This window comes from Microcaecilia unicolor, chromosome 6 (assembly GCF_901765095.1).
Source record: "Microcaecilia unicolor chromosome 6, aMicUni1.1, whole genome shotgun sequence".
Classification (NCBI taxonomy): Eukaryota; Metazoa; Chordata; class Amphibia; order Gymnophiona; family Siphonopidae; genus Microcaecilia; species Microcaecilia unicolor.
Genome location: NC_044036.1, coordinates 28,516,195 through 28,541,451, shown reverse-complemented (window position 1 = coordinate 28,541,451; position 25,257 = coordinate 28,516,195). Strand labels below are relative to the sequence as shown.

Below are 25,257 nucleotides of genomic sequence, written 5' to 3'. Positions count from 1 at the left end.
AGTGTGACAAGGCGGTGGCCGTAGCTAGAAGGTTGTTAGGCTGTATAGAGAGAAGTGTGACCAGCAGAAGAAAGGGGGTGTTGATGCCCCTGTATAAGTCATTGGTGAGGCCCCACCTGGAGTATTGTGTTCAGTTTTGGAGGCCGTATCTTGCTAAGAATGTAAAAAGAATTGAAGCGGTGCAAAGAAAAGCTACGAGAATGGTATGGGATTTGCGTTACAAGACGTATGAGGAGAGACTTGCTGACCTGAACATGTATACTCTGGAGGAAAGGAGAAACAGGGGTGATATGATACAGACGTTCAAATATTTGAAAGGTATTAATCCGCAAACGAACCTTTTCTGGAGCTGCGAAGGCGGTAGAACGAGAGGACATGAAATGAGATTGAAGGGGGGCAGACTCAAGAAAAATGTCAGGAAGTATTTTTTCACAGAGAGAGTAGTGGATGCTTGGAATGCCCTCCCGCGGGAGGTGGTGGAAATGAAAACGGTAATGGAATTCAAACATGTGTGGGATAAACATAAAGGAATCCTGTTCAGAAGGAATGGATCCTAAGGAGCTTAGCTGAGATTGGGTGGCAGAGCCAGTGGCGGGAGGCGGGGATGGTGCTGGGCAGACTTATACGGTCTGTGCCAGAACCGGTGGTGGGAGGCGGGGCTGGTGGTTGGGAGGCAGGGATAGTGCTGGGCAGACCTCTACGGTCTGTGACCTGAAAAGGACAGGTACAAATCAAGGTAAGGTATACACAAAAGTAGCACATATGAGTTTATCTTGTTGGGCAGACTGGATGGACCGTGCAGGTCTTTTTCTGCCGTCATCTACTATGTTACTATGATTAGTTGGAACATCCTGCAAGCTATCTAATGACAACCCCCCCCCCCCCCCCCCAATTAGCTCTACATTTCTATAATTAAAATCCCCAAACTATTGTATAATTGAGGCAATCTTATCCTCAAAAAAACAAGTCCATAAGCTCAGCAGATTGCATAGGTGGAATAACCCCATTTCCCATGGACATGGTTCCTGTGGTGTGGAGGTGGCTTAGGCAGGTCAGCCAGCGGTGGGAAGAGTCTGCATTGCACAACCCATTCTGTGGACCTTAGTTTCCAGTACTGTCAGCCTAGCAATTTTCAGGCACCCTGAATTCACTACAAATGTTTTAAAATGCACTTCTTGATAAGGTGTTAACTATCTGGTGCAAGCCTCTTTCTGGACAACAAGGAAGGAAGAGGAGTATTGAGGATTATCACAGCTCAACAGTGATTTTTCTGTATCTAAAGGAGTGACCCATATCATGATTGTGGGTCATCTTCAGTCTCCTAATTTCTGGTGGTGTGATCATACCAGTGATGTGCTGGAGCAGGCTCTCACAGGCTCGCAAGAGCCGGTTGTTAAGTTTTGAAGAAGTTTGGGAGCCGGTTGTTAAAGTAGGGCCCTCCATGGCTACTTTAACAACTGGCTCCCAAAATGTGAATTCTCTTTTACTTTGCTGGTGGGGATGCTGAGCCCTGCCAGCCATGTAAATAGACTGCTGCTGCTCCCCACTCCTTGTTTCCAGCTCTGAGCAGCAGGCTGGGACTTCTCCAGCATGTGAGAGAAGTTCCAGCATGTTGCTCAGAGCAAGACGTTGGGAGTGGTGGCAGTCCAATTATTGGCTGCCAGCAAAGGTATGCCTAGCGTGCCTGCACGAAGGGAGGGAGGAGAGAGAGGCAAGTGTTGCTCCCCCGGCCACCCCTGGCCCTTCCAACTGCAGAGCTGGCTACGTCCGGAGAAAGAGCCTGTTGTTAAAAATTTACCAGCACACCCCTGGAACATACCATTATACCTACACACAAGCTGTGACCGAACATCACAGGGTTTCGAAAGAATGGTGATCTTGTCCTAATTCCAGCAAGATATTTCAGTGGAACTGTTCTTTCTTTTCAGCAAAGAATACTTGTGCTGAGACAGACTTCACCTGCAACAATGGACACTGCATCCCCATGCGATGGAAGTGTGATGGAGAGGAGGAGTGCCCCGATGGATCAGATGAATCAGAAGTGGCGTGCAGTAAGTAGCCCAGTTAGAAATGTGCAGTTTAAGAAGCCAGGGCACAGGCTGCATGGTGTCATGAGGACAGAATGATAGTAGTGTGCATACAGTTTACTTGCCAATGGGCTCACATCGCTTGGCTTAGTTTGAAAGAGGCCCTCATGATAATTCTGCTCACTGGCATGTGGAGGGACTTGGGTTTTATTCTAAGCTGTGGAGGCGCTGGTGTCAGCCATCAGTCAGTGGCAACATTTTTGCATGTAATAGTGTTTCATGGAGGTAATGTTGTCAGCAATTTGAATGTAAAAGGACTGTGGGGGTATATTCAAGTAGGTGCTGGGCAGTGGCGTTCCTAGTGGGGCTGACACCTGGGGCGGATCGCCGATGCGCAGCGCCCCCCCCCCCCCCCCGGATGCAGCGTGACCCCCCCTGGCGAAAGGCCACCCCCCCCGCAAAAGAACCCCCCCCCCCCCAGGTGCACCCCGCTGTGGGAGGGGGAGGGGGAGGGGGGGGTGGGGTGCCGCGCGCGCCTGTCCTCCGTTCATTCCATGCTTCTTCTCTGCCCCGGAACAGGAAGTAACCTGTTCCGGGGCAGAGAAAAAGCATGGAATGAACGGAGGACAGGCGCGCGCGGCGCCCCCCCCTAGGAACGCCACTGGTGCTGGGAACATGTAGGGCCTAACTTTGTAATGTACCTGTAGGATTATTTAATTAAATGTTTAAATTTAAAGTTCATGGATCTGTACAGTGTGTTACACCATCATGTTTATCGTTCATTTACTAGACCGTCACTTGTTACAAAAGTAAATCAGAACTGTTTACAATATAATATAACATTAAAATATAGCATTAAAAATAGTAAATAAACATACTCTGAAATCCATTTGTGACAGGAAAGCACAACAAAACAGACATCCTTCATACAAATTTCACAAGCTATGATCGCAATCCCTTCCTTCTCTTGTCTTTATATTAAAAATTATTTTCAAATGAATCTTGAAAAAATGTGTTTTTAAAATTTTACGAAAGTGAATATAGGAATCTTCAAGCCTAAGCTCTTTAGGAAGACAATTCCAGAGTGTAGGGGCCAGATGTTCGCATTGATTCCCATCTAACTTTAGATGGAGATGGAATTACCAGTCTGTTGTCTGTCAATGACCGAAGTGTCCGAGTCGGTGTATAAGGAATAATGAGATTAGACAAATATGATGGACTAGATAAATAAAATGCTTTATGTGTCAATGTAAGAAGTTTGAATTTTATCCTAGCTTCTATTGGGAGCCAGTGCATTTGATATAACAGTGGAGTAATCCTGTCATATTTTGAAGCTCTACAAATAATGCGTGCTGCTGTATTTTGAATCATTTGTAATCGTTTTAAATTAAGTTTTGAAAGACCTGCATAAACTATATTACGATAGTCTAAACGTGATATAAGCATAAGTTAACGTACATAATGAAGGTTTATTTAGAGGATTTCTTATTGAGCGTGTAGTTTGCGCAGTTGATAAAAAGATTTCTTTATCACATCAGATATTTGCTCACTGAAGGATAAGGAAGAGTCAATAATAATACCTAGATATCTAAATGACTGTACCGTAGGTTAAGTTTCTTTAACACGCTTCTCAATGCACATTGAGGACAAACTTTTCATATCCCTAGGCTGTAAATATAACGTTTTATAGTCTTCCATTGCTGTGAGACAAATAGATGGAAATGTAAAGCTGTTAAAAACAGAGATCATGGTGACAAATCAGAACCTTAAGGTCTCTCCAGTTTGCCCAATTTTATTCTGCATGTCGTACTTAAGAACATAAGATATAGCCATACTGAGTCAGACCAATGGTCCATCTGGCCCAGCATCTTGCTTCCAACAGTGGCCAATCCAGGCCACAAGTACCTGGCAGAAACCCAATTAGTAGCAACATTCCATGCTACCAATCCCGGGGCAAGCAGTGTCTTCTCCCATGTCCATCTTCTCAATAACAGACTATGGACTTTTTCCTCCAGGATCTTCTCCAAACCTTTTTTAAACCCAGATATGCTAACTGCTGTTACCATGAGTTCCTTTGCTTGCTTTATCTTTGAGTGAAAAAAACATTTCCTCCTATTTGTTTTAAAAGTATTTCCATGTAATTTTGTTGAGTGCCCCCTGGTCTTTGTACTTTTTGAAAGAGTGAAAACTACTACTACTTATTATTTCTGTAGTGCTATTAGATGTACGCAGCACTACACATTATATGCAGGTACTTTCTCTGTCCCTAGAGGGCTCACAATCTAAGTTTTTGCACCTGGAGCAATGGGAAGGGTAAGTGACTTTGCCCAAGGTCACAAGGAGCTGCAGTGGGAATCAAACCCAGATCGCCAGAATCAAAGGCTACTGCACTAACCATTAGGCTACTCCTCCACTCATATGTGAACTGGCTAACAACACCACAAGGAGTGAAGGTGGGAATCGAACCCACGTCATCTGGACTAAAGCGTGCTGCACTAACCATTACCCGTTCTACTCAGGATTTTTATAAACCTCCCATCATATCCCCCCTCAGCCGTCTCTTTTCCACTGAGCTAAAGAGCCCAAACCTCTTTTAGTCTTTCCTGATATGGGAGGAGTTCCATCCCCTTTGATCGCTCTTCTTTGAACCTTTTCTAATTCCACTATATCTTTTTTGAGATAGGGCGACCAGAATTGAACGCAATACTCGAGGTAAGGTCACACCATGGAGTGATACAGAAGCGTTATAATATTCTTGGTCTTATTTTGCATTCCTTTCCTAATAATTCCTAGTATCCTGTTTGCTTTTTTGGCCACCGCCACATACTGGGCAGCAGATTTCAGCATATTGTCTACAGTGGCACCTAGATTTTTTTTTTTTTTAATGCCGAATCCTAAGGTGGACCCTCGCATCAGGTAACTATGATTTGGATTATTCTTCTCAATGTTCATCACTTTGCATTTGTCCACATTAAATTTCATCTGCCATTTGAATGCCCAGTCTTTCAATTTCCTAACGTCTTCCTGTAGTTTTTTATAATCTGCATGTGTTTTGACAACTTTGAATAGTTTTCTGTCATCTACAAATTTAATCATCTCACTCCTTGTTCCGTTTTCCAGATCATTTATAAATATGTTAAATAGCACCAGTCCCAGTACAGATCGCTGCATCACTCTACTATTTGCCCACCTTCATTGAGAAAAATAAATGTCTAATCTCTGCAACACAACCAAACTAAAGCACGTAATGGACATAACACAACTCTTCCGTTCTCCGATTCCCTAATGTGGCTGTGCCACATGAACTTGATCTTACCACATCACCACCCTGTATTTGTTCACACCGGAGCCTACAAAGGCCTCTCCAGTACTATGTAAGCCACATTGAGCCTACAAATAGGTGGGAACATGTGGGATACAAATGTAATAAATAAATACAATGGCCATTTAATCCTACCCTCTGTTTTCTGTCCAATAACCAATTCCTAATCCACAGACTGACATTGCCTCCTATCCTATGACTTTTTAATTTTCTCAGGAGTCTCTCATGAGGAACTTTGTCAAATGCTTTCTGAAAATGTAGATACACTACATCAACTGGCTCACCTTTATCCACATGTTTGTTTATGCCTTCAAAGAAATGAAGCAAATAGGTGAGACCAGGGCCAGTCTTAGGCCAAGGCGACCGAGGCGGCCGCATAGGGCACCGCGCGGTGCGCCTCAGCCTTGACCTAGTTCCGCCCGGGGATCGCCGCCGCTCGTCCGAACTGCCCGCCCTCTTCTCTCCCCCATGATCGATCATCGATCCCTTTCCTTTTTTGCTTTTAAATTTACCTCCAGTCCGGCAGCGTCAGTGAAAGCGCTCCCAGCCAGTAAAAGCGCTTCTCTTCGCTGTGTCCCGCCTTCGTCTGACGTCATGACGTCAGACGAAGGCGGGACACAGCGAAGAGAAGCGCTTTTACTGGCTGGGAGCGCTTTCACTGACGCTGCCGGACTGGAGGTAAATTTAAAAGCAAAAAAGGAAAGGGATCGATGATCGATCGTGGGGGAAAGAAGAGGGCGGGCAGGGGAAAGAGGGACATGGATGGGATGGCAGGGCTCAGGGAGAGAGGGGAATTGCTGGATACATGGGTGAATGGAGGGGGGCAGGGGAGAGAGGAACAGATGGGAGGGCAGGGCCCAGGGAGAGGAGAAATTGCTGGAAATGGAGGGGAGGGGAGAGAGGAGAATTGCTGGATGTGGATGGAGGAGGGAAGGGCAGAGAGGGCCAAGGATGGATTTGGATGGGATGGCAGGGCCCAGGGAGAGGAGAAATTGCTGGAAATGGAGTGGAGGGGAGAGAGGAGAAATGTTGGATGTGGATGGAGGGCAAATTGTTGAATTTAAGGGCTGGATCGGAACACTTTGAAGGCAGATGCTGAAACTGGAGAAAGGATAGGGACAGGGGGCTACAGATGGTAGACAGAACACATAAGGACACAGGAGGATGGTGGACACGGTGAGAGAAAAAATATCAAACGGAAAGAAGACACTGCATAAACAGAAGACACTGGTACCAAAGCGAATAGAAAAACTAAATGATCAGACAACAAAAGTAGAAAAAAAGTATTTTATTCAGAGTTTATTAATTGGAATATGTCAGCTTTTAGAAATGTGCATCTGTGATATTTTGCATGTAAGTTTCAATTTTTCTAGTATTGCTGCATGCTGAGTCTGACTTCTTGAGGTAACTTTCCATTCAGTATTTTGCGTTCATATTTGTTGTGTCATGTGTTTTTCATGTGTGATCAAGGTACAGTATCCTGCTAGCGTGTAGTATTTGCAGCCCTTTTTTTTTTTACAAGGTAGTGTATTGGTGTCTTAGAGCCTGGTGTAATTACAGTTCTGCCTTTCCATGCATAAGGTTGTAGCTCGTCCTGTCCTTGGAATTAGTGCTGTTATGGTTTGGTAAGGTTCTGACTGTGTTTTTGCACAAGTTTGTGTATAGTGTTTTGCAGTGGAGAGATTGTGTGTCCGCACCTTTGACCCCCCGGGGTTATGAGAATTTGAACTACTAATTGTGGACTTGAACTGAATAATTTCTTGGGAGGGGGGGTTTCATGATAGCATTGTGCTTATTATTTCAATCAGTTTTTCTATACAAGTTTAGCTTCATTTGTCTTTATTTGAAATTTCATAAATAAAAAATTTTCTAAAAATTGAATAATCTTATCAATGGGCGGGGGCGGGGCTAGGATGGGGCCCCACCAAATTGGTCTGCATAGGGCCCCGCACTTGCTAAGACCGGCCCTGGGTGAGACAAGGCTTTCCTTGGCTGAACCCATGCGGACTCTGTCCCATTAAACCATGTTTGTCTACGTGTTCTGTAATTTTATTCTTTTATAATAGCTTCCACTATTTTCCCTGGCACTGAAGTCAGGCTTACCTTTCTGTAATTTCCTGCATCACTCCAGGAACCCTTTTTAAAAATTGGCGTTACATTATTCACCTTCTTCAGGTACTACGGATGATTTTAATGACAGGTTACAGAGCACTAACAACAGATCATCAGTTTCTTGTTTGAGTTCTTTCAGTACCCTGGGGTGTATGCCATCCGGTCCAGGTGATTTATCACTCTTTAACTTGTCAGTTTGGCTCATTTTTTTTTCCAGGTTCACCATTGTATTTTATCTGTTATTTGAATATTCTTCCATGCTGTCTATTATAGTATTGTTTTGTATTGTACTGACATGATATTTACAAGTTTACCTCATTTATTGTGTTTATGTTTATATTTGGTCATTTTTACTGTTATGTTGTTAACCAAAATTGTACGTTTTTTTTAATGTTAAACTGGACCTGTTGAACACCAGCTTGGGTGATTCTGTTCATCAAGGCAGTTAATAAATCCCAATAAATAAATTGGACCAAACCCCAGGAGCACCGGTTGGCTCATGAAGCTGAGTGGTTCATAAATTGCATGGAGGTGAAAACTATTCGCTTGATGTTGCATCATGTCCTCTATCTGATTCATAGTTAAGCAGTGCATGTGTTATCTGATAACAGTATGACTGTGGTATATGTCAAAAACAGCGAGCTACCGGGAATGTAGAAGTTTCCCTGGAGTTGGATGATCTGGGCAGGGTTGCTCATGTTAACACTCTGTGGCCTGTAAAAGGGGTGGGGAGGAGATGATGTCTAGGTGTACTTTCTGAACTGGCAAATGCTGGACCTAGGGGAATGGGAACTCAGTCTGGCATCCTTCTGTCTGGTGGTGGAATGCAGGGGCGTTTCAGTGTTTGACCTGTTGTAGATTTGCCAGAATTTTATATGTCCTTGGTTCTTCAGCAAAGGAGAGATTTCAGGTCAGCAGGGCTGATTCTCTGGTGCGGCTGTAGCCCAAACTTCACCCTCTGTAAATTTTTTCCCCTTAGCTCTTGATAGGTAGGGTGTTATGCAGTATTGTGAGAACCTGTTTCTAGTCATTCTGACTTGCATCACCTTTGGTATGTGGGCTGGATTTGGTTCTTCATCGGTCCTCTATTTTCCTTGGTGAGAGGACTGGGACTTCTTTTTCATTGGCTAGTTTTATTTATTTACAGCACTTATATCCCACAATTTCCCACCCAAGGGTAGGCCCAATGTGGCTTACAACAATCTACATAATCATACAGCAGGCAAGGTCAAGACAGTATTTCTTGTGGAAGGTCCAGTTTCCTTCTGACTTAGGTTTGGTCCTTGAAAAGCAGCACCTGAAAGGGAAAGGGTTTTCTCCCTCAGTTATCGCCTCGCTGCTAAAAGTGCATTTCAGAAAGTCCACCTGGACATCTGCCCCCCACCTCAGTTCAAGTCCCCTTCAAAATTGCTTAAATTTAGGGGCCCAGTGGCTCTCGGATCATAAGTTAGGGCAGAACAAACAAAAAAACGGTTGCATGCTGGTTCACAGGTGGTCTCCCACCTCTTACCTTAAGTCTAAATCTCTTTTGGGCAGATATTCAGCCCACTACCTCTTTAAGGAGTAACTCTAGACTCGCAACTTTCTTTTTCAATTCTGATATACCCCGTATGCAAGGCAGATTTCTTTATTTTACTACAGTTGCATTCAGTTAGGTGGTATTTCAGCCATGGCACTTTTCGCTCCCTTATTTTTCTCTTTTCACATCCTGCTTAGACTATTGTAATATTTATTTGTAGCATTTATACCCCGCTCTTTCCCGCTCGATAGCAGGTTCGGTGCGGCTTACAATGAATGGGTACAAGGTATTACATAGATGACACAATGTATGGTTACAAAGACTTATAGAGACAACAAGTTGTATAGAGGATGATAAGATAAGAAATGTGGGGGGAAGGATAATATTAATGATGTGGATTAGTGGTGTGGTTTAGGTTCGTAAGTTAAGTTGGGTCGTTCGGATAGGGGAGCCAATGTAATTTTTCTCTAAGAGGTTTGGCGCTTTCATATTTCGTCTTTCTGAATATGAATCTGGCTGTGGTGTTCTGGGTAGTCTTGAGTTTCTTAATGGTTTGCACTTTGCATCCTGCGTAAATGGAATTGCAGTAATCCAGATGCCTCAGTACCAATGATTGCACCATCATTGTGCCATTCTCTTCTTTTTGAGTCTGTGTTGGGAGCTTACTTCTAATTAGTTGTGTTTTAAGTTGGGTGGCTGTCGGAAGGCCAGCACTGGTGGGGATGGGAATATTTCTTTCAGTAATTGATCCTCCTGGAGTAGAGGCTGTACAATCTTACTCCACCAGAAAGAGTGGCCATAAGAACATATATTTCAAATTACATTTCTATTTCAGTAGATTTTAAAATTAATTTAAACAAGCACTTAGCTTAAGTATCAAAAATAGGTGGGAAAATATGGGGTACAAATGCAACAAACAAACAAACAAACAAAATAATTTACCTAGGTTGTCTGCGCTCTAAAAGAGGCTACAATCCCTCCAGAATACAGCTGTTAGACTACTCTACCATGCTCACCACTATGATCTTGTCACTGCCCCTCAGAGATGCCATTGGCTTCCAGTTGAGCAACGCATAATCTTTAAGCTTCTATTAACTTTTAAGTCATTTGGGATAGGCTTACCACTCTACCTTTCATCTCTTACAATCCCATATTCTCCAGCCCGTCTGCTTTGTTCTTTAGTTGATTACTGCTTAGTGTTACCTGGTTCAAAGCAAGTGTCCTTGGAATCAACCAGATATCGTGCATTCTTTTTTGCTGCTCCTTCGCTCTGGTATTCTCTGCCTCTAACTAAACGTACTGAGTTATCCTTATCTAAATTCAGATCTGCCTTGAAAACTTGGCTCTTCCACTGTGCATTTGATTTGGTTTAGCCTGAGTATGGTGTGTCGGTCATCGGGCAACCTGTTTCCCTTCCCAGTTCCTGGAACTGTTTACCTTTCTCTTCTCTGGCCCTTTTCCTTTTCTTTGTATGTGTGACTGTCTTCCTTTTCTATCCAGGTTTGTAGTTCCCTTTCCTGGTTGGAAATTCTTACAGTATAGTAAATATTGAACATTTCCAATGTTTTGCTGTTACCTTGTACTTTTTTCTCTGTTCAATTAAAAAAAAAAAGTTTAAACTTAGATTGTAAACCGCTTTGATCTGCGAGATAACAAAGGCAGTATAGTTAATGCAAATAGATAAATAAAGAGATTCTCCATGTTTCTGGCCTTTCAGTATATGTGTCGGAAGATGGGTGCCCTTCTCTTTCGAAAATAAGCCTGAAAATATACTACTCTAATGATCTGAGGGGAGGTAGGGGGTGAATGCATTCTTTGAGAGTCTATTGGTTTGGTTCACTGACCTGCTAGGACCTTTGCCATTAGATAAATGTCATATCTTGAAACAGAATGCATTTCTCACTGGGTAATTAACTCAAGTGGGCTCAACACTCTGCCTCTTGTTTCCTATATGCATCATTTAAGCACTGTACAGTACCTTGGATAAAAGGTGCAAGCACAAGAAATTGAGTAATTGTATCAAACCTTTACACTGTGGCCATAATATTTTGCTTGATATTGTAGACGGACTTTAAATTGTGCCTACTCATGATTTTTTTTTCCTCTGCCCTCTGTTTTTCTGTGGATGATAGATATGAATTAAGGATTCAGGATCAAAGTATTCTCTCTGCAGTTTCTGCTTGTAAATGCACCCCCCCCCCCCCCCCCCCCCCCAGAGAAATCAATATTCTCTATGTCAGGTGCACAGTTCAGAGGAGGTTCTTTAGAAATTCTTTGGTACTTAGTTATCCAAACCATCCCCTGAGGAGTCCAGACTTCAAACAAAGCAACCCACTGAACCGCTAGCTGGCTCTCTCTCTCTCTCACTTCTCAGGCTGTAGTCATTCGTTACCGTGGTTCTAGTACCCAGAGGTGAAAAATGCTGTCTGAAGAACCGGAGTGAGAATGCTGCTTCTGCTGGATGATGCCAAAATAACATAATGCCTTTGTGCCTCAGACTGGCTGAAGAAGGCATCTAACAGAATGCCAAGAGTAGGAGCTGGGGGGGAAGTTAATCTAATTTGTACAGCTAAGATGCTGTAATTATTTCACAAATGAGAGAAAAGCGTTCTTGATTTGTGTGCCGATTTTTAAGGACCTATATTAATACTGAACTAAAAGAGCTCTGAAGCCTAATGTGGTCCTGTTTGACAGCTCCACGGAGATCCAGGAGCAGATTGAATGTTTGCTTGGCCATCTGCTTCTGTATATACCCCCTGCTAGCACCCTTAGGGGCGGGACTCTGCTTTGTAATAAGCACAAAGCATAAAGAGCCAAAATTCTAGGGCTCAGTTAACTTGATATCTATGGCAGTATCTCTCGCTCTTTGTTTTTCAGTACCATCCACATTTTTACTTCAAAAAATACTGAATGCGTAGCTGAAAATGTTTTCACAGTTATAATGCTCATGAGCTTTGAAAATCTGAATGTCTAGGCTTAAAAACCAGCATAGAAGCCACCAGAAGCCCTGGCATGATACTTTCATATTATACATGAAGAGTTGTTTCAAGGTGTGATAAATATACATTTAGAGCTGCAGCCTGTGGCCATATTGTTGATGCTCATTGTAATGGCCCGTGAAAGGCTGTAGCTCATTGGGTCCTCCCCTACCTTGTCTTTTGATCTGAAAACTGTTGACTTGGATCTGTGGTGCTCAGTGGTGCCTTTAGGGCTTAAAGCCTCTCTTTCTTTATTTTATAGAAACGCAGGGTCGGCAGCTTATGGTTGTGGATTTGTAAGATTTTCCATTGCTGACCAGGATCAAAAAATGGCTGTTGAAATCAAAACAGCTCTATCAGAGATGCCAAAAGAGTATTGACACAACGTCAAACGATCAGTCTCTTATCTCTGAAATCAGCGATTTCAGACATAAGAGACTGATCGTTTAACGTTGTGTCAATACTCTTTTGGCATCTCTGATAGAGCTGTTTTTCTAAAGTGATCTCCTATGTATGAAATTTTAGTTCATCTCAACACATATCCAATATTATCAATTAAACTTGTGAGTAAAGGATTGTTGTATAGCCCCTGAAGCAGCCCTGTCGGGCGAAACACGGCCTGTGTCGGGCTATTTATGTATATATAACTTCAGGTTTTAATAATAAATTACTGTTTTATTTTTGCGATCTGCTTCGTTTTTTTCCATCTTGGAGCTTGCAGACCGTTTGCCCTTGTGTTTTCTTGTTGAAATCAAAGGAAATTGTGCCAGAGCACACTTTCAGGAAATATTCTGCTACGGTGATCTCGACCATCTGTACTTCTTCACATGGGCTCAAAGCACCCCTGCCCTCATGCTCTGTTTTGCACCATTTAACAACTAAATTATTTCGTATGCCATCATTGGTTAATTGTATTCACCAAAAGGAAATACGGAATACAAAATGCCTCTTGCCCCTCTTCCTTTTCTTTAAATGGTGGAAGGACAGGTGGCTCTTCTCTCTTTCGTAGATAAGAGGGTAGGCGGTAGAGGTGGAGAGCCTCTATTCATCTTTATTTCCTCTGGCTTGTTGGGTGAGCAAGCAAGAAGACGCAGCCAGCCCCACTAACTTTCACCTCTTCTCTAGTTTACCTTATTTGTCCTTGGCTTCTTTCGTTTTCACTAGGCCGAGAGGAAGAGGAGGCAGATGGAGGGCTACTTCTCCAGTACTTGCACCAGGCTGAGCACCGTGTTATGGCCTCAAGTAGGATTTCTCTGTTCCTTAGAGTAGAAAGTTTACTAAAGATGGGGTTCATCTCCTTTATGACTTTCTTTTGCACAGGAAAGGAGACTTAATTCAAGTATTAACATTTACTAATTTGGATTTAGCTCATGCCTTTTCAGTAGTAGCTCAAGGTAAGTTGCATTCAGATACACTAGGTAGTTCCCTGTTCCCCAGGGCCGTGCCAATGCGGTAAGCGAGGTAAGCGTGGCAGGGGGGCACCCTGCCGCGCCATGCTTGCCTCCCCCTCCCGCTCCCATGTCCCAACTGCCCGCCCTCTTCTCCCCCCAACAAAATCTCTTTTAAATTTACCTCCGTCCGGCTGGCAGGGCAGCGAACGGTGCAGCGTCAGTGAAGGAGGCGGCGCTCCCGACGTCTCTACTAGTCTTCCCTTCGCTCAATGTCCCACCTTCTTCTGACAGCCGGACGGAGGGCGGGCAGTTGGGACATGGGAGCGGGAGGGCAGGGGAGAGAGGACAGCGATCATCTTCATGGGGGGGGGGGCACCCGATCCCCTGCGGGGGGGGGGGGGGGGGGGGGCGCCGCCACCCGATCCCTTGCAGGGGGGCGCCACAGACCCTTGGCACGGCCCTGCTGTTCCCAGAGGGCTTATGCTATGAATTTGTACCTGAGGCGGTGGAGGGGTAAGTGACTTGCTCAAGACCAAAGGAGTATCAGTGGATTTTGAACCATGGATTCTATGTTTCTCAGCCACTGCCCTAACTGCTAGGTCCCACCTCCTTGTGCAGTGTTAGTGTTCACAATTTTCCTGTGGCCTTTCTGGTTCTGTTTCCTCCTTCTGGGTAATGGTCTTAGGCTGTGCCACTTAGTGCAGTTTTACTTAAAAAGAAATCATGATTTTGTTTCTCAGAAGCCTATAACATAATGTAGAAATTGCAGTGCACAGATCCACTGGAGGGGCTTCCAGTACTGACTAAGTGACTTCTGTCACTGATATCCTGATGGATTTATCCAGCCCTTGTTTTGCCCCCTTAAATATGCAGACTTAGTTTCCATTGCTCAATAGGAACTCAAATTAAGTCTCTAGGTGCAATATTGCATCGGCAGGGTAGGATGCTGCCATTTGAGCTCCTACCAAGTTAACATTTACCTGCTTATTTTCTGATTTTTTTTTCCTTACTAAATATGGTGAAGAGGAAAGGTAAAACTAGGATACATCCTAGTGGACCCCCGCCTCAGCTGGGTGGGGCATCGGGACCAGCTATTCAGTCAGGAGCAGTCCTTGCTGCTGAGTCAGGTGAGGGAGCACCCGCCTGACTAGCGGTAACATTGAGTCTCTTCCTACTTCAGGGCAGTGTTTTTCTTTATTTTATTTTTTTGTTTGTTTTTATCAATTTTTATTCAGAAAAAGATAAATCCCCCCCACCCCCACTCTCTGTATACCATAAGAATTGTAACTCAATAAAAAGAAAATAGTACGCAACTAAAATCAACAGTTGAATCCCCTCAGTGACTAAACAGTACCAGGGCAGTTTTCTTCGACTATGGCTTGAGTAGCTACTTCAGTGAATGAAGGAATAGTTGTTATCTCCCAATCTAAAACCATCACAGGTTTGGTTGGTACTTGCTCCTCCTGACCCCAGAAATGCTGCTAAGGTTCCCAGAGAGGTCACAGGCAACATAGTAACATAATAGATGATGGCAGAAAAAGACCTTCATGGTCCATCCAGTCTGCCCAACAAGATAAACTCATATGTGATACTTTGTGTATACCTTACCTTGATTTGTATCTGCCATTTTCAGGGCACAGACCGTAGAAGTCTGCCCAGCACTAGCCCCGCCTCCCACCACCGGCTCTGCCACCCAGTCTCGGCTAACATGAAGGAGCAGAATTGTTGGTGGGTAGAAAAGAGCCTATGGGTTTACACCGTTCTAGCCCAGTGAGTGCTCTTGGTGGCCAGAAATTACTATGAGTGGCAAGACCCCTACACTGTAATACTGGAGACTGTATGGTCAGTGTTGGTCACTTTGGAACAGACAGTGAGTGGTTGAGTTGCCAGCATGGAAGGGATACTTGGGAGATTGGAAGATCGGCTCAATGCCTTGGAAGGTACTGTATTGACAAAGACAGAACAATTGAGAGATTTGAATCCTAAAGTTATGTCATTGCAAGATTTTAAGATTGTGGTGATTAAACATGGAGTCTGTGGAAGATATACTGTGGAATTTAAATTTAGGGGTGTTGAATTTTGGATCCCCTCTATTTCTTCTAGGGAAATCTAGAAACATCTCAAGAAGAGATCCAGGACAGAACATCTTTGTTGGTGACCTATGTTTTTGAGTCTGATAAAGACTTCATATTGTGTCTTTACTTTTCGTTTGCATTAAGTACAATTTTTTTGACCAGGAAAGACTGGGGTCCTTCTACCAAGCTGCAGGAAAAAGGGCCCTGTGCTTGCGGCGGGGGGCATTTTTCCCACGCGCCAGGGCCCTTTTTAGCACAGCGGGTAAAAAAGCCCCCAGCACACATGGCCATGTGGTAAGAGAACTCTTGCAGAAGCAAGAAGTAGGAAAGGTAGGCTCTTCTAAAAACCGGAGGAGACGTCTGTAAAGAAACAATTCTTTATAGACGTCTCCTCCGGTTTTTAGAAGAGCCTACCTCTCCTACTTCTTGCTTCTGCAACCTTTTACATAGGAACCAGTGTACCTCCACCCCTTTGGGGTGCTTTTCTTTGCTCGTAAGAGAACTCTTACCACATGGTCATGCGGCACCCTTACCGCCACCCATTGAGGTGGCGATAAGGGCTCCTGCACTAGCGGGCAGCACATGGCGATGCCTGATTACTGCCGGGTTATCGCCACACAGGCCATTTCCAGGGGTTTTCATTTTTCCCGTGGAATGGTGTGTGCTTGGGGCGGGACTACCAGCGGCGGCCACATTGGGCCGGCGGTAGTCCCGGAAGCCACTCTGTAAAAGGGCCCCACTCTGTGTCAAGAAGTCCAGTCCACGGGTGAACAGTTCTTCCTGCAATTTCCTGTAAAGTATATTAAGTTTTTAGTGATCAGTTGTGTATTTTCTGAGACCCTGGTCAATTAAGAATATTTGTAGATTCTAAACAGAATGTAGGTATTTCTATTCAGGTTAGCACTGATCTATATATCTTATTGTTAGATACACAGTATATGTAATAATATCCTGTCTATACCAATATTTCCTTTATTTTGTTTATTTGGGGGCCTGATATTTAAAGCTCCTGGCTGTTTAAATTACCTATCTGAGGCTAACCGTAGCATTGTCTGTGTAACTTAGAATTTTTTTTCCCAAAATAGTCCATTCTGTGCATGTTCCAGATACAGCATCTTCTCACAGTGTAGAAGAGAAAATATAAATGTATTCTGGTAAAAAGCTGAGATAAGCAATAATAACCCATTCTGGCAGAATGCATTGGCTACCTCCCCTTGATCTTGAAGAGACACTTGGGCACTCCAGATATCTAAAAATAGGAGATGCTGCCCTGAAATGCTTTTCAAATCTATGTATTATGAAAGAGCAGGGTGATAAGGGGATATAGATATAAGTAACTTAGCTAAAGCAGATGGTGATTTTTGTACAAACCTAGCAAGGCCAGCAGCTTCCTTTACTGTGTAGTTTGGAGTCCAGGGATTGCAGCCCCTGAGAGACATATGGAGGCATATTTTCAAAGCACTTTGGGAGGCTAAGTTCCATAGGTTTCTATGGAACTTTGGGAGGCTAAGTGCTTTGAAAATGAGCCTCACTGTCTGTAACACTAGAGTGTACTTCAGTAATCTAAAGGATTCCATATACCGGTAGTGGTTGTTGACCTTGGCATGAAGGGAGGTCTTTCCTTGTCACATTAGCAAGCACCATTCCTCTGGCCATGAGAAAAAGACATAGTATTGGATGGCTTTATCATTGTTGCCATAAAATAGCTTTGGTATTTAGGCCAGGTTTAATACCTGCAATTAAGAAAATTAACATAATGTATAAATTCTTGCATTTTGAATATCTAGTTCTTAATGGATTGTAGGACCAGGTGTAAATGGGGTGATGATGCTGGGGCCGCTTAGCAAAATAGATCATTATGAAATCAAGTTTGACATAGTCACCAGGGTAGAACGTTGAGAACTACTGCAGTAGCATGTAACTTTAAAAAGGGGGACTATGATAACACAAGGCAACTAATTAGACAGTCTATAAAAGGAGCACTTACATCAGCATTGAAATTTTTCAAGAGGCATGGGAATTTCTTAAACATACCATCTTGGAAGCTCAGATAAAATGTATTCCAGACATTAAAAGAGAGAGACCAAACAACTGCCAGCATAGTTAAATGATGCTGTGAGAAAGGTAGTTAAAGCCAAAAAGGAATCGCTCAAACATTTTGGAAACCAAGTCCAAATGAGAATAATAGGAATAGATGGGACTTAACATTGGACATTCTGCAGTCTTCTTTCTGGGTCCTAAAGAGGTAGAACTGAACCAATTGTTTAAATGAATTCTGTTTTCTCTGGAGCAGAGCAGACAGAGGTGCAAATCATTTCATCACCAGAGAAAGCAGAGCTGAGCTCAACCACCTGTTGGAGCTGCTTACTCTGAAACAGGAGCAGGTCATGTGGCCTTGATTTTTGCACGATGCCTCCTGCACAACTGAGGCCAAGAGGGAGAGTGGAGAATTGAAGAGAGGAGGAATGGATGCCCACTGCTTCTGCCGCCATTGGGCGTGCTGGCCTCTTGGGCCTTGCTGCTTCTGGGGAAGGGAAGAAAGAGTTGAGGAATCAGTGGGAGGAGAAGAGAAGCGACGGTGGGTGAGGGGATTGAAGGGGGCTGTGAAGTGTGAGAGAATCAGAGTAGGGAATCAGGTTGTGACTGAGATGATAGGAGGGAGATAAAGAATTAAGGAGGGGGGATTAGAAGGGGTGCGGGCAGGGGGGGGGAGTAAAGAGTGAGCGAGCATAGCACGTAATGCTGTTCCTTTTTCCTCCAGCCCAAGAAAGCAATGGGCAAGCCAGGCTTTTGAGCTAAGCTTGGAATCAAATCCAGGGCCCTCCATTTGGCTCTGTGCAACACTGCAATGGGTCTGCCCATAAAATGAATTTTTGAAAGTCATTAATGGTGCTGGTTCTAATCTGTGTCAGTGTTGGGTAAAGGTCGGGCAAAAACAGAGGGTGTCCTTAATGTGTTCTTGAAATTCATTAGCCTAAGATGCAAGCCTTCGGCACCTAACCACTACACCTCTACTCAGGAAATCTTGACTGTCCCAACTTGACATTTCGGCCTTTAGATTGTAAGCTCCTTTGAGCAGGGACTGTCCTTCTTTGTTAAACTGTACAGCGCTGCGTAACCCTAGTAGCGCTCTAGAAATGTTAAGTAGTAGTAGTAGTATTACATATAGCAGTGATTTAACCAGAGCTGAGATTGTGATGTCATAATGCCTCATTCCACCAGTGCCTAAGAGCCAACCTCATCAGTGATGTCACAATGGCTTGACTGTCCTATACTTGGCCCACTTCCCCCCTTAGTGTGAAGAGTTTCAGTCTCTGGTATCCAGAGCTGAGATTGTGATGTCATAATGCCTCATTCCACCAATGCCTAAGAGCCAACCTCATCAGTGATGTCACAATGGCTTGATTGTCCTATATTTGTCTCACTCTTATCTATTAGATTGTAAGCTCTTTGAGCAGGGACTGTCTCTCTTTGTTAAACTGTACAGCGCTGCGTAACCCTAGTAGCGCTCCAGAAATGTTAAGTAGTAGTAGTAGTAGTAGTTTACAGGAAGAGAAAAGCTAAGATTTTTTTTTCCCCAACAACCAGTAAGACTATGCTCCAAGTGTTCACGATTATAGCAGATGCATAGAATCTTATTGCTAGTTTTCTGAATCATTGAACTGTTTAAATGGGATGATGTTTTTCTGCAACTATAAAATGTAAAAAAAAAAAAAAAATGTAGCCAGCTTCCTTGAGAAATGAAGAACCAAACTCTGTTTATTTTCAACCGTGGATTCAGTCACCCTAACTTTACCAAACAAGGGCAAAAAATACCACACACTAATGTGGTAGTGCGCTTAAATATAAATCTAGCCCAAATATTGTAAGCCCTCTGGTGATAAGAAAATACATTCAGGAGATGGGAAGGCGGTAGAACGAGAGGGCATAAAATGAGATTGAAGGGGGGCAGACTTAAGAAAAATGTCAGGAAGTATTTTTTCACGGAGAGGGTGGTGGATGCTTGGAATGCCCTCCCCCGGGAGGTGGTGGAGATGAAAACGGTAACGGAATTCAAACATGCGTGGGATAAACATAAAGGAATCCTGTTCAGAAGGAAGGGATCCTCAGGAGCTTAGCCTTGAATGGGTGGCAGAGACGGTTGGGAGGCGGTGCTAGTGCTGGGCAGACTTATACGGTCTGTGCCAGGGCTGGTGGTTGGGAGGTGGAGATGGTACTGGGTAGACTTATACGGTCTGTGCCAGAGCCGGTGGTGGGAGGCGGGGCTGGTGGTTGGGAGGTGGGGATAGTACTGGGCGGACTTATACGGTCTGTGCCCTGAAAAAGACAGGTACAAATCAAGGTAAGGTATACACAAAAAACTAGCACATATGAGTTTATCTTGTTGGGCAGACTGGATGGACCGTGCAGGTCTTTTTCTGCCGTCATCTACTATGTTACTTCTAGAAGCCAGAAAACTCACCTTGAACTACAACTCAAACAGCATGAGCTGCTTAAAAAAACAGACTTATCTAGGCTCGTCATATCTGTTGACATTTCTATGTATCAGTGGCGTAGCCATGGGTGAGCTTGGGTGGGCCAGGGCCCATCCATTTTGGGTTCAGGCCCTCCTAACAGTAGCACACGTTTAGTGGTATCTGGTGGGGATCCCAAGCTCCACCAGCTGAAGACTTCCCCCTGATGGTAATGAAAACGCTACTCTCCATGATACCGGCACCTCTGCATGCTCAGTTTTCAGGCCATGCCTGCTGCAGACTGCCAAGGTGGAAAGAAGCGTTTTCCCGCCAGCTGAGATATTTGTTTGGTGGTTGGGGGGGGGGGGGGAGGGGGAACACTTGGTGCCCACCCACTTCTTGCCTAGACCCACCCAAAATCTGTTGTCTGGCTACACCCCTGATATGTATAGTATGTTGGGTGAATCAACCCTTTCATGCAGGAATGTCGGTTATCTGTCCAAAATGGCCATTTAAGATGGCTTCCACATACTCTGTGGCCCTTTTCTTTCTCACCCTGTCCTGTAGACCTTCTGTTTAATAAAGAGGCCTTTTCTGACTGTGAAGAGGGTGAGAAATCTAGTCTGGAGTGTGTATGTAATGAGATCAAGAAATATAAGCTGCATAAATTTTACCACTGACTTGTCCCCCTATTGAGCCTGTGAAGCTTTTTCAGTGACCTGCAGAAATTATAAAGAAGGAAAATGAAAAATTCATGTCAATGGAAAATGTAAATGCTGCGGAGTGTTAAGTGAGCCAAGATCAGTTAACCACTGATAAATTGCACAAAAAAAAGTTCTTAAAGCCATTGTCACCCAACATACGTGAGCAGCCTAGTAAAGTCTGTACGGAAGAGTTTTGCATTTCCGTATAAATAAGGAGCCTTTATTTTAAAGATTTGTTTATATCTTGAATCAAAGGCCCAATTGGTGTTTAGCTCAGGGATGTCCAACATGTAGCTCACCTGACATCAGGATACAGCCTACTTGAGATGTTTTAGCAATAAATATCGACTCACGTTGCACACGTGATTCTGAAGCATTCAAGATCTATTTGGTGGATATGAAATCATGATTCAGAAGAGATCCACTGATTTTCATGAATATAAATGATGCTATAACAGGGTAAAATAGTCATGCGGCCCACTTAGATTCATGCAGCCTATGCACATATGGATTTCTGTGTTAGAAATGTGGATGCTCCTGGTGTAGCTGCTTTTATACTGTTCTCTGCAACCAAAGATTGTGTGTGTCCACATTCAGGTGTTCCAAGTTGAGAGTTAAAAATTTCTTTTTTATTTATTTGACAAAATGTATAGCCTGCACATTGTAACATCTGAGTGGGTTACAATAAAAAAAAAACCCAAAACATAATCATAATCACAAACATTGTTAAAACAAATAGACATTATTATTATTATTATTTATTGCATTTGTATCCCACATTTTCCCACCTTTTTGCGGGCTCAGTGTGGCTTACAATATGATATGAATAATGGAAATACAATTTGTTACAACTTGGTTATGGATTACATTGTGCAGAGTTATGCGAGATAATCGAAGTATCGTTGAGGAATATAACAATGGAACACAAATATTGAAACATTGGAAGGAGACAATGGGAAGCTTAAAGGGCAATATTAAGACACGAAGACATATGGTATACATATTTCTGTGAGTGAAGGTATGAGTGATGTGAGATTATGGGGGAGGAGAGTTCAGAAGTGGATGTATGATGCATTTATGAACAGAGAGTGTGGACTATGTGTTTTGGCTCTTTCCGTAGATTTTTTCAAAAAGATGGGTCTTCAATAATTTGCGGAAGGAAGCTTGCTCGTAGATCGTTCTTAAGTTAAGGTTTTAAAACAATAAAAAAATTAAACTGCAAATAGAAAGCTAATGAGCCAAACAAGTAGCAAAAGAGGTTTTTATTCAAGCAGTGCCGTAGCGAGGGCTAATGACACCCGGGGTGGGTCGCCGCTGCGCACCCCCCCCCCCCCGGGTACAGCACGGTGCGACCCCCCCCCCCTCCTCTGCGGCGCACCCCCCTCTGGATCAAACCCCCCCCCCCCCCCCGGACCACATTCTTACCTGTGGGAGAGCCAATGCGCCCCGAGTGCACGTCACTCGGAGCTGCGTCGGCCCGCTGGTTCCCTGCTCTCTCTGCCCTGGAACAGGAAGTAACCTGCTCCGGGGCAGAGGGAGCAGGGAACCAGCGGGGCCAGCACTCCCCAAGCACGTGCACCCGGGGCGGACCGCCCCCCCCCTTCCTATGCCACTGTATTCAAGTAATCCTCTCTCTTCTTCCTTCCCTCCCCGTGGTATCTGTCATCCCTGCTGTTCCCTCCCTTTCCCAAGGTGTCTTGCTACAGCTGGCTCTGCCCCAGCCCCCCTCCCAATCTGGAAGCTCCCACTCACTATTCCCTCTTGTTGTAACGATGAACCTCCTCCTCCTGGACCTACCGTAGGCCCCTCTCCCGGGTCTACCTTACAGCTCTGGTGGTCCAGTGGTGAGCTGGGGCAGGAGTGATCCTCCTGCGCTCCTGCCAATGCAGTCGCCATACCAGAAATGACTGCCTTAAGTTCCTGCAACAATCTCGCGAGACTGCCACCGAAACTTGCGGCAGCCATTTTCAATACAGTGACTACATGGGCAGGAGTGTAAGGGGATCGCTCCTGCCCTTCTCACTACTGGACCACCAGGGCTGTAAGCTAGGTCCAGGAGGAAGTGAGTGGTAGTTGCGGGGGGGGGGGGGGGGGCAGGACACATTGGGGAAGGGAGGGAATGAAAGGAATGCTGGATGCCACTGGAGAGAGAAGGTAGGCCTGACTATATAAACCGAGATTTAAATTTTGATGCCTTTTATGGCCAAAAAAATCTCTGGTTGATATTCAAGTGTAGACGGTATGCCCTAGAGAGGAAGGACGTGGACGAAATGAAACAAACCTGTTGTGATGCCCTATGCCAACTGTTGCTCTGATGTTTCCCCCTGCCAAATCTTCATTGATGCCCTCCCTGCTACCCCCCCCCCCCCCCCCCCCGCATCAGTTCTACCTGCTGTTTTACAGCACGGAGAGCATGATGTTGCTTTGCTCTCACTGCTGTCCTTTTCTGGACGCTGGGCTGCCAGCACCACCCCAGGTTTAACCCTAAGAACAGGAAGAACCTGTTCTCACATTAAAACCTGCAGCAGTGCTGGTGGCTGTGCAAAGATGAGAGCACAGCAGTGAGAATAAAACAGGCTTTTGCCGCTGTGAAGGCTGAGCCAGTGAGGCAGGCTTTGCCTCACCTGGCTTAGGCCTTGAGCTGGCTCTGCATACTTGAAATTTTACCAGTGAACAAACTAACCATTTCCAAAGACATGAAAACTGACCAGAGGGCAATAAAATAAATCTGAAAGGACAACGATTTAAAAGCAACAATCGGGAAATAAGTTTTTCACAGAAGGGTTGATGGATGCTTGGAAATGTCCCGGTGGAGGAGGTAGGGACAAGAAACAGTGATGAAATTTCAAAAAGGTATGGGTTAAACAGAGAATTCCAAGAGGGTGACATCAAAGTATAGAGTATTTCTGCTCAAAACAAAGCATAAATTACTTTCATGCCTCAAAAATGGCACAGAGGGAAGTAACGTTTATGGAGCAGTAGTTACAACCCTAACTACCTTACTGGGCAGACTAGATGGGCCATTTGGGACACGGTAGTTTTTATCTGCCATCGTTTATTACATTAATGGCATTCCAAAAAGCAATTCTCTGTGAAATAGGGGGTGGGTGGTTTGGGATCCAGAGAGCCCATAAGAGCTCAGGCCCCTGGACCATTGACCATCTTATGGCTCTTAGAAATCATATTTATATTGCAGACAGAAGACGCTTAGGCTTGCGAATTACTTGAAATTAAACTGAGGGGTTAGGTCTTGTCTGTCCCACAGATGTGATTTGGCTCCTAACTTCCAGAATATTTTTTGACCAACGTAAAATATGTTTCCATGAGTGTGTTTTCTGTGTATTAACTTCTGGCTATCTCAGTTTAAGTGTTTGTGTTGATGAAATCATACTAATTAGAGAGCAAAATCACATTACAGTCTGTTTCCAGCAACAAATTACATTATCATTTTATATGGGCTGGATCATCTATAGAATTGACTTGCCTTAGGAATTATTATTAAAACATGCTAGAAAGTTATTAAAAATGTAATAAAATTTTAGGTGTAAAGGAAATGAATACCTTTTTAGGTGACTGCATACATAAAGGATGTTAAGCTAAGGAATTAAGACAATGAGGCCAAATCACACAGACAAAATATTATGTCAAATTCTAAGATCCAGGCTTCTTTTGCAAGTAGTAGTAGTAGTAATGTATCTTGCTTTAAGCTTAAAAGGTGAAGTGGGAAATTAAGTGGAAAGAAATGAAATGAAAGAAATGCAACTTAAAACCATTTGAACTAGGCTAGGGGAGTGGTAAGAAAGAAGATTGCCAGAACACATTATAAAGATACATCTATGCCATGAGTTTGAAAGTTGATTGTGTCCCTCTGCTGCATGGAGTTGAGAAAAGGAGGAGTGGGGACAGTGGGCTACCAAGGGTGGGGGGCGGTCCACCCCGGGTGCACGCTGCTGGGGGAGGGGGGGTGCCGCGCGCCGGTCAGTGTCGTTCGTTTCTATGCTCCCTCTGCCCCGGAACAGGAAGTAACCTGACCGGCGCGAGGCACCCCCCCAGCGGCGTGCACCCGGGGGTCAGGGGGTTCTTTCGCGGGGGGGGGCCCATCGGCGATCTGCCCCGGGTGTCAGCGCCCCTAGGAATGCCACTGAGAGGGGAAAGCACATAGAGTATGGCTTGTGGAATTCTTTCCAACACCTATTTATGTGTCATATATATCTATTATGTGTCTGTATGTTTGTGATATTGTTTTGGAAAGGTATGAAGATGGTGATGTCATCTGCATATATACGTAAATGGGTTGAAACCCATTAATTCCAGTTTTTTTCCGAGTGGCACCATCATTACATTCAACAGTATTGGTGATGTTGGCAATCCCTGTGGTACCCCCTACTTGGAGATCCACGAGGCTGATGTTTGGTTGGACATCTTTACAGAGAAAAACTCTCAAAAATAAATTTCAGAATTCCGAGCATGGCGGGCAGTGTGTGTAGTATTTAAAATATAAAAACACGTTCTTAACAGACTTCCCTCAAAAACCAAAAAAGAAATGAGGATATCTGTTAAATGTTGCAATTGTCCTGGAGGTCAGCGAAGGAAGAGAAGGATGTATTTATTTATTTATTTATTGCATTTGTATCCCACATTTTCCCACCTTTTTGCGGGCTCAGTGTGGCTTACA

At 44.1% G+C, this 25,257-nt stretch overlaps 1 protein-coding gene across 1 annotated transcript in view; it reads left to right on the top strand.

Moving 5' to 3' along the window:
* Positions 1-25,257, top strand: part of LRP8 (LDL receptor related protein 8) — a 534,355-nt gene that overhangs the window by 254,852 nt on the left and 254,246 nt on the right. Inside the window, 1 exon segment of the mRNA XM_030207129.1 lies at positions 1,929-2,051. Coding sequence (XP_030062989.1) covers positions 1,929-2,051 — 123 coding nt within the window.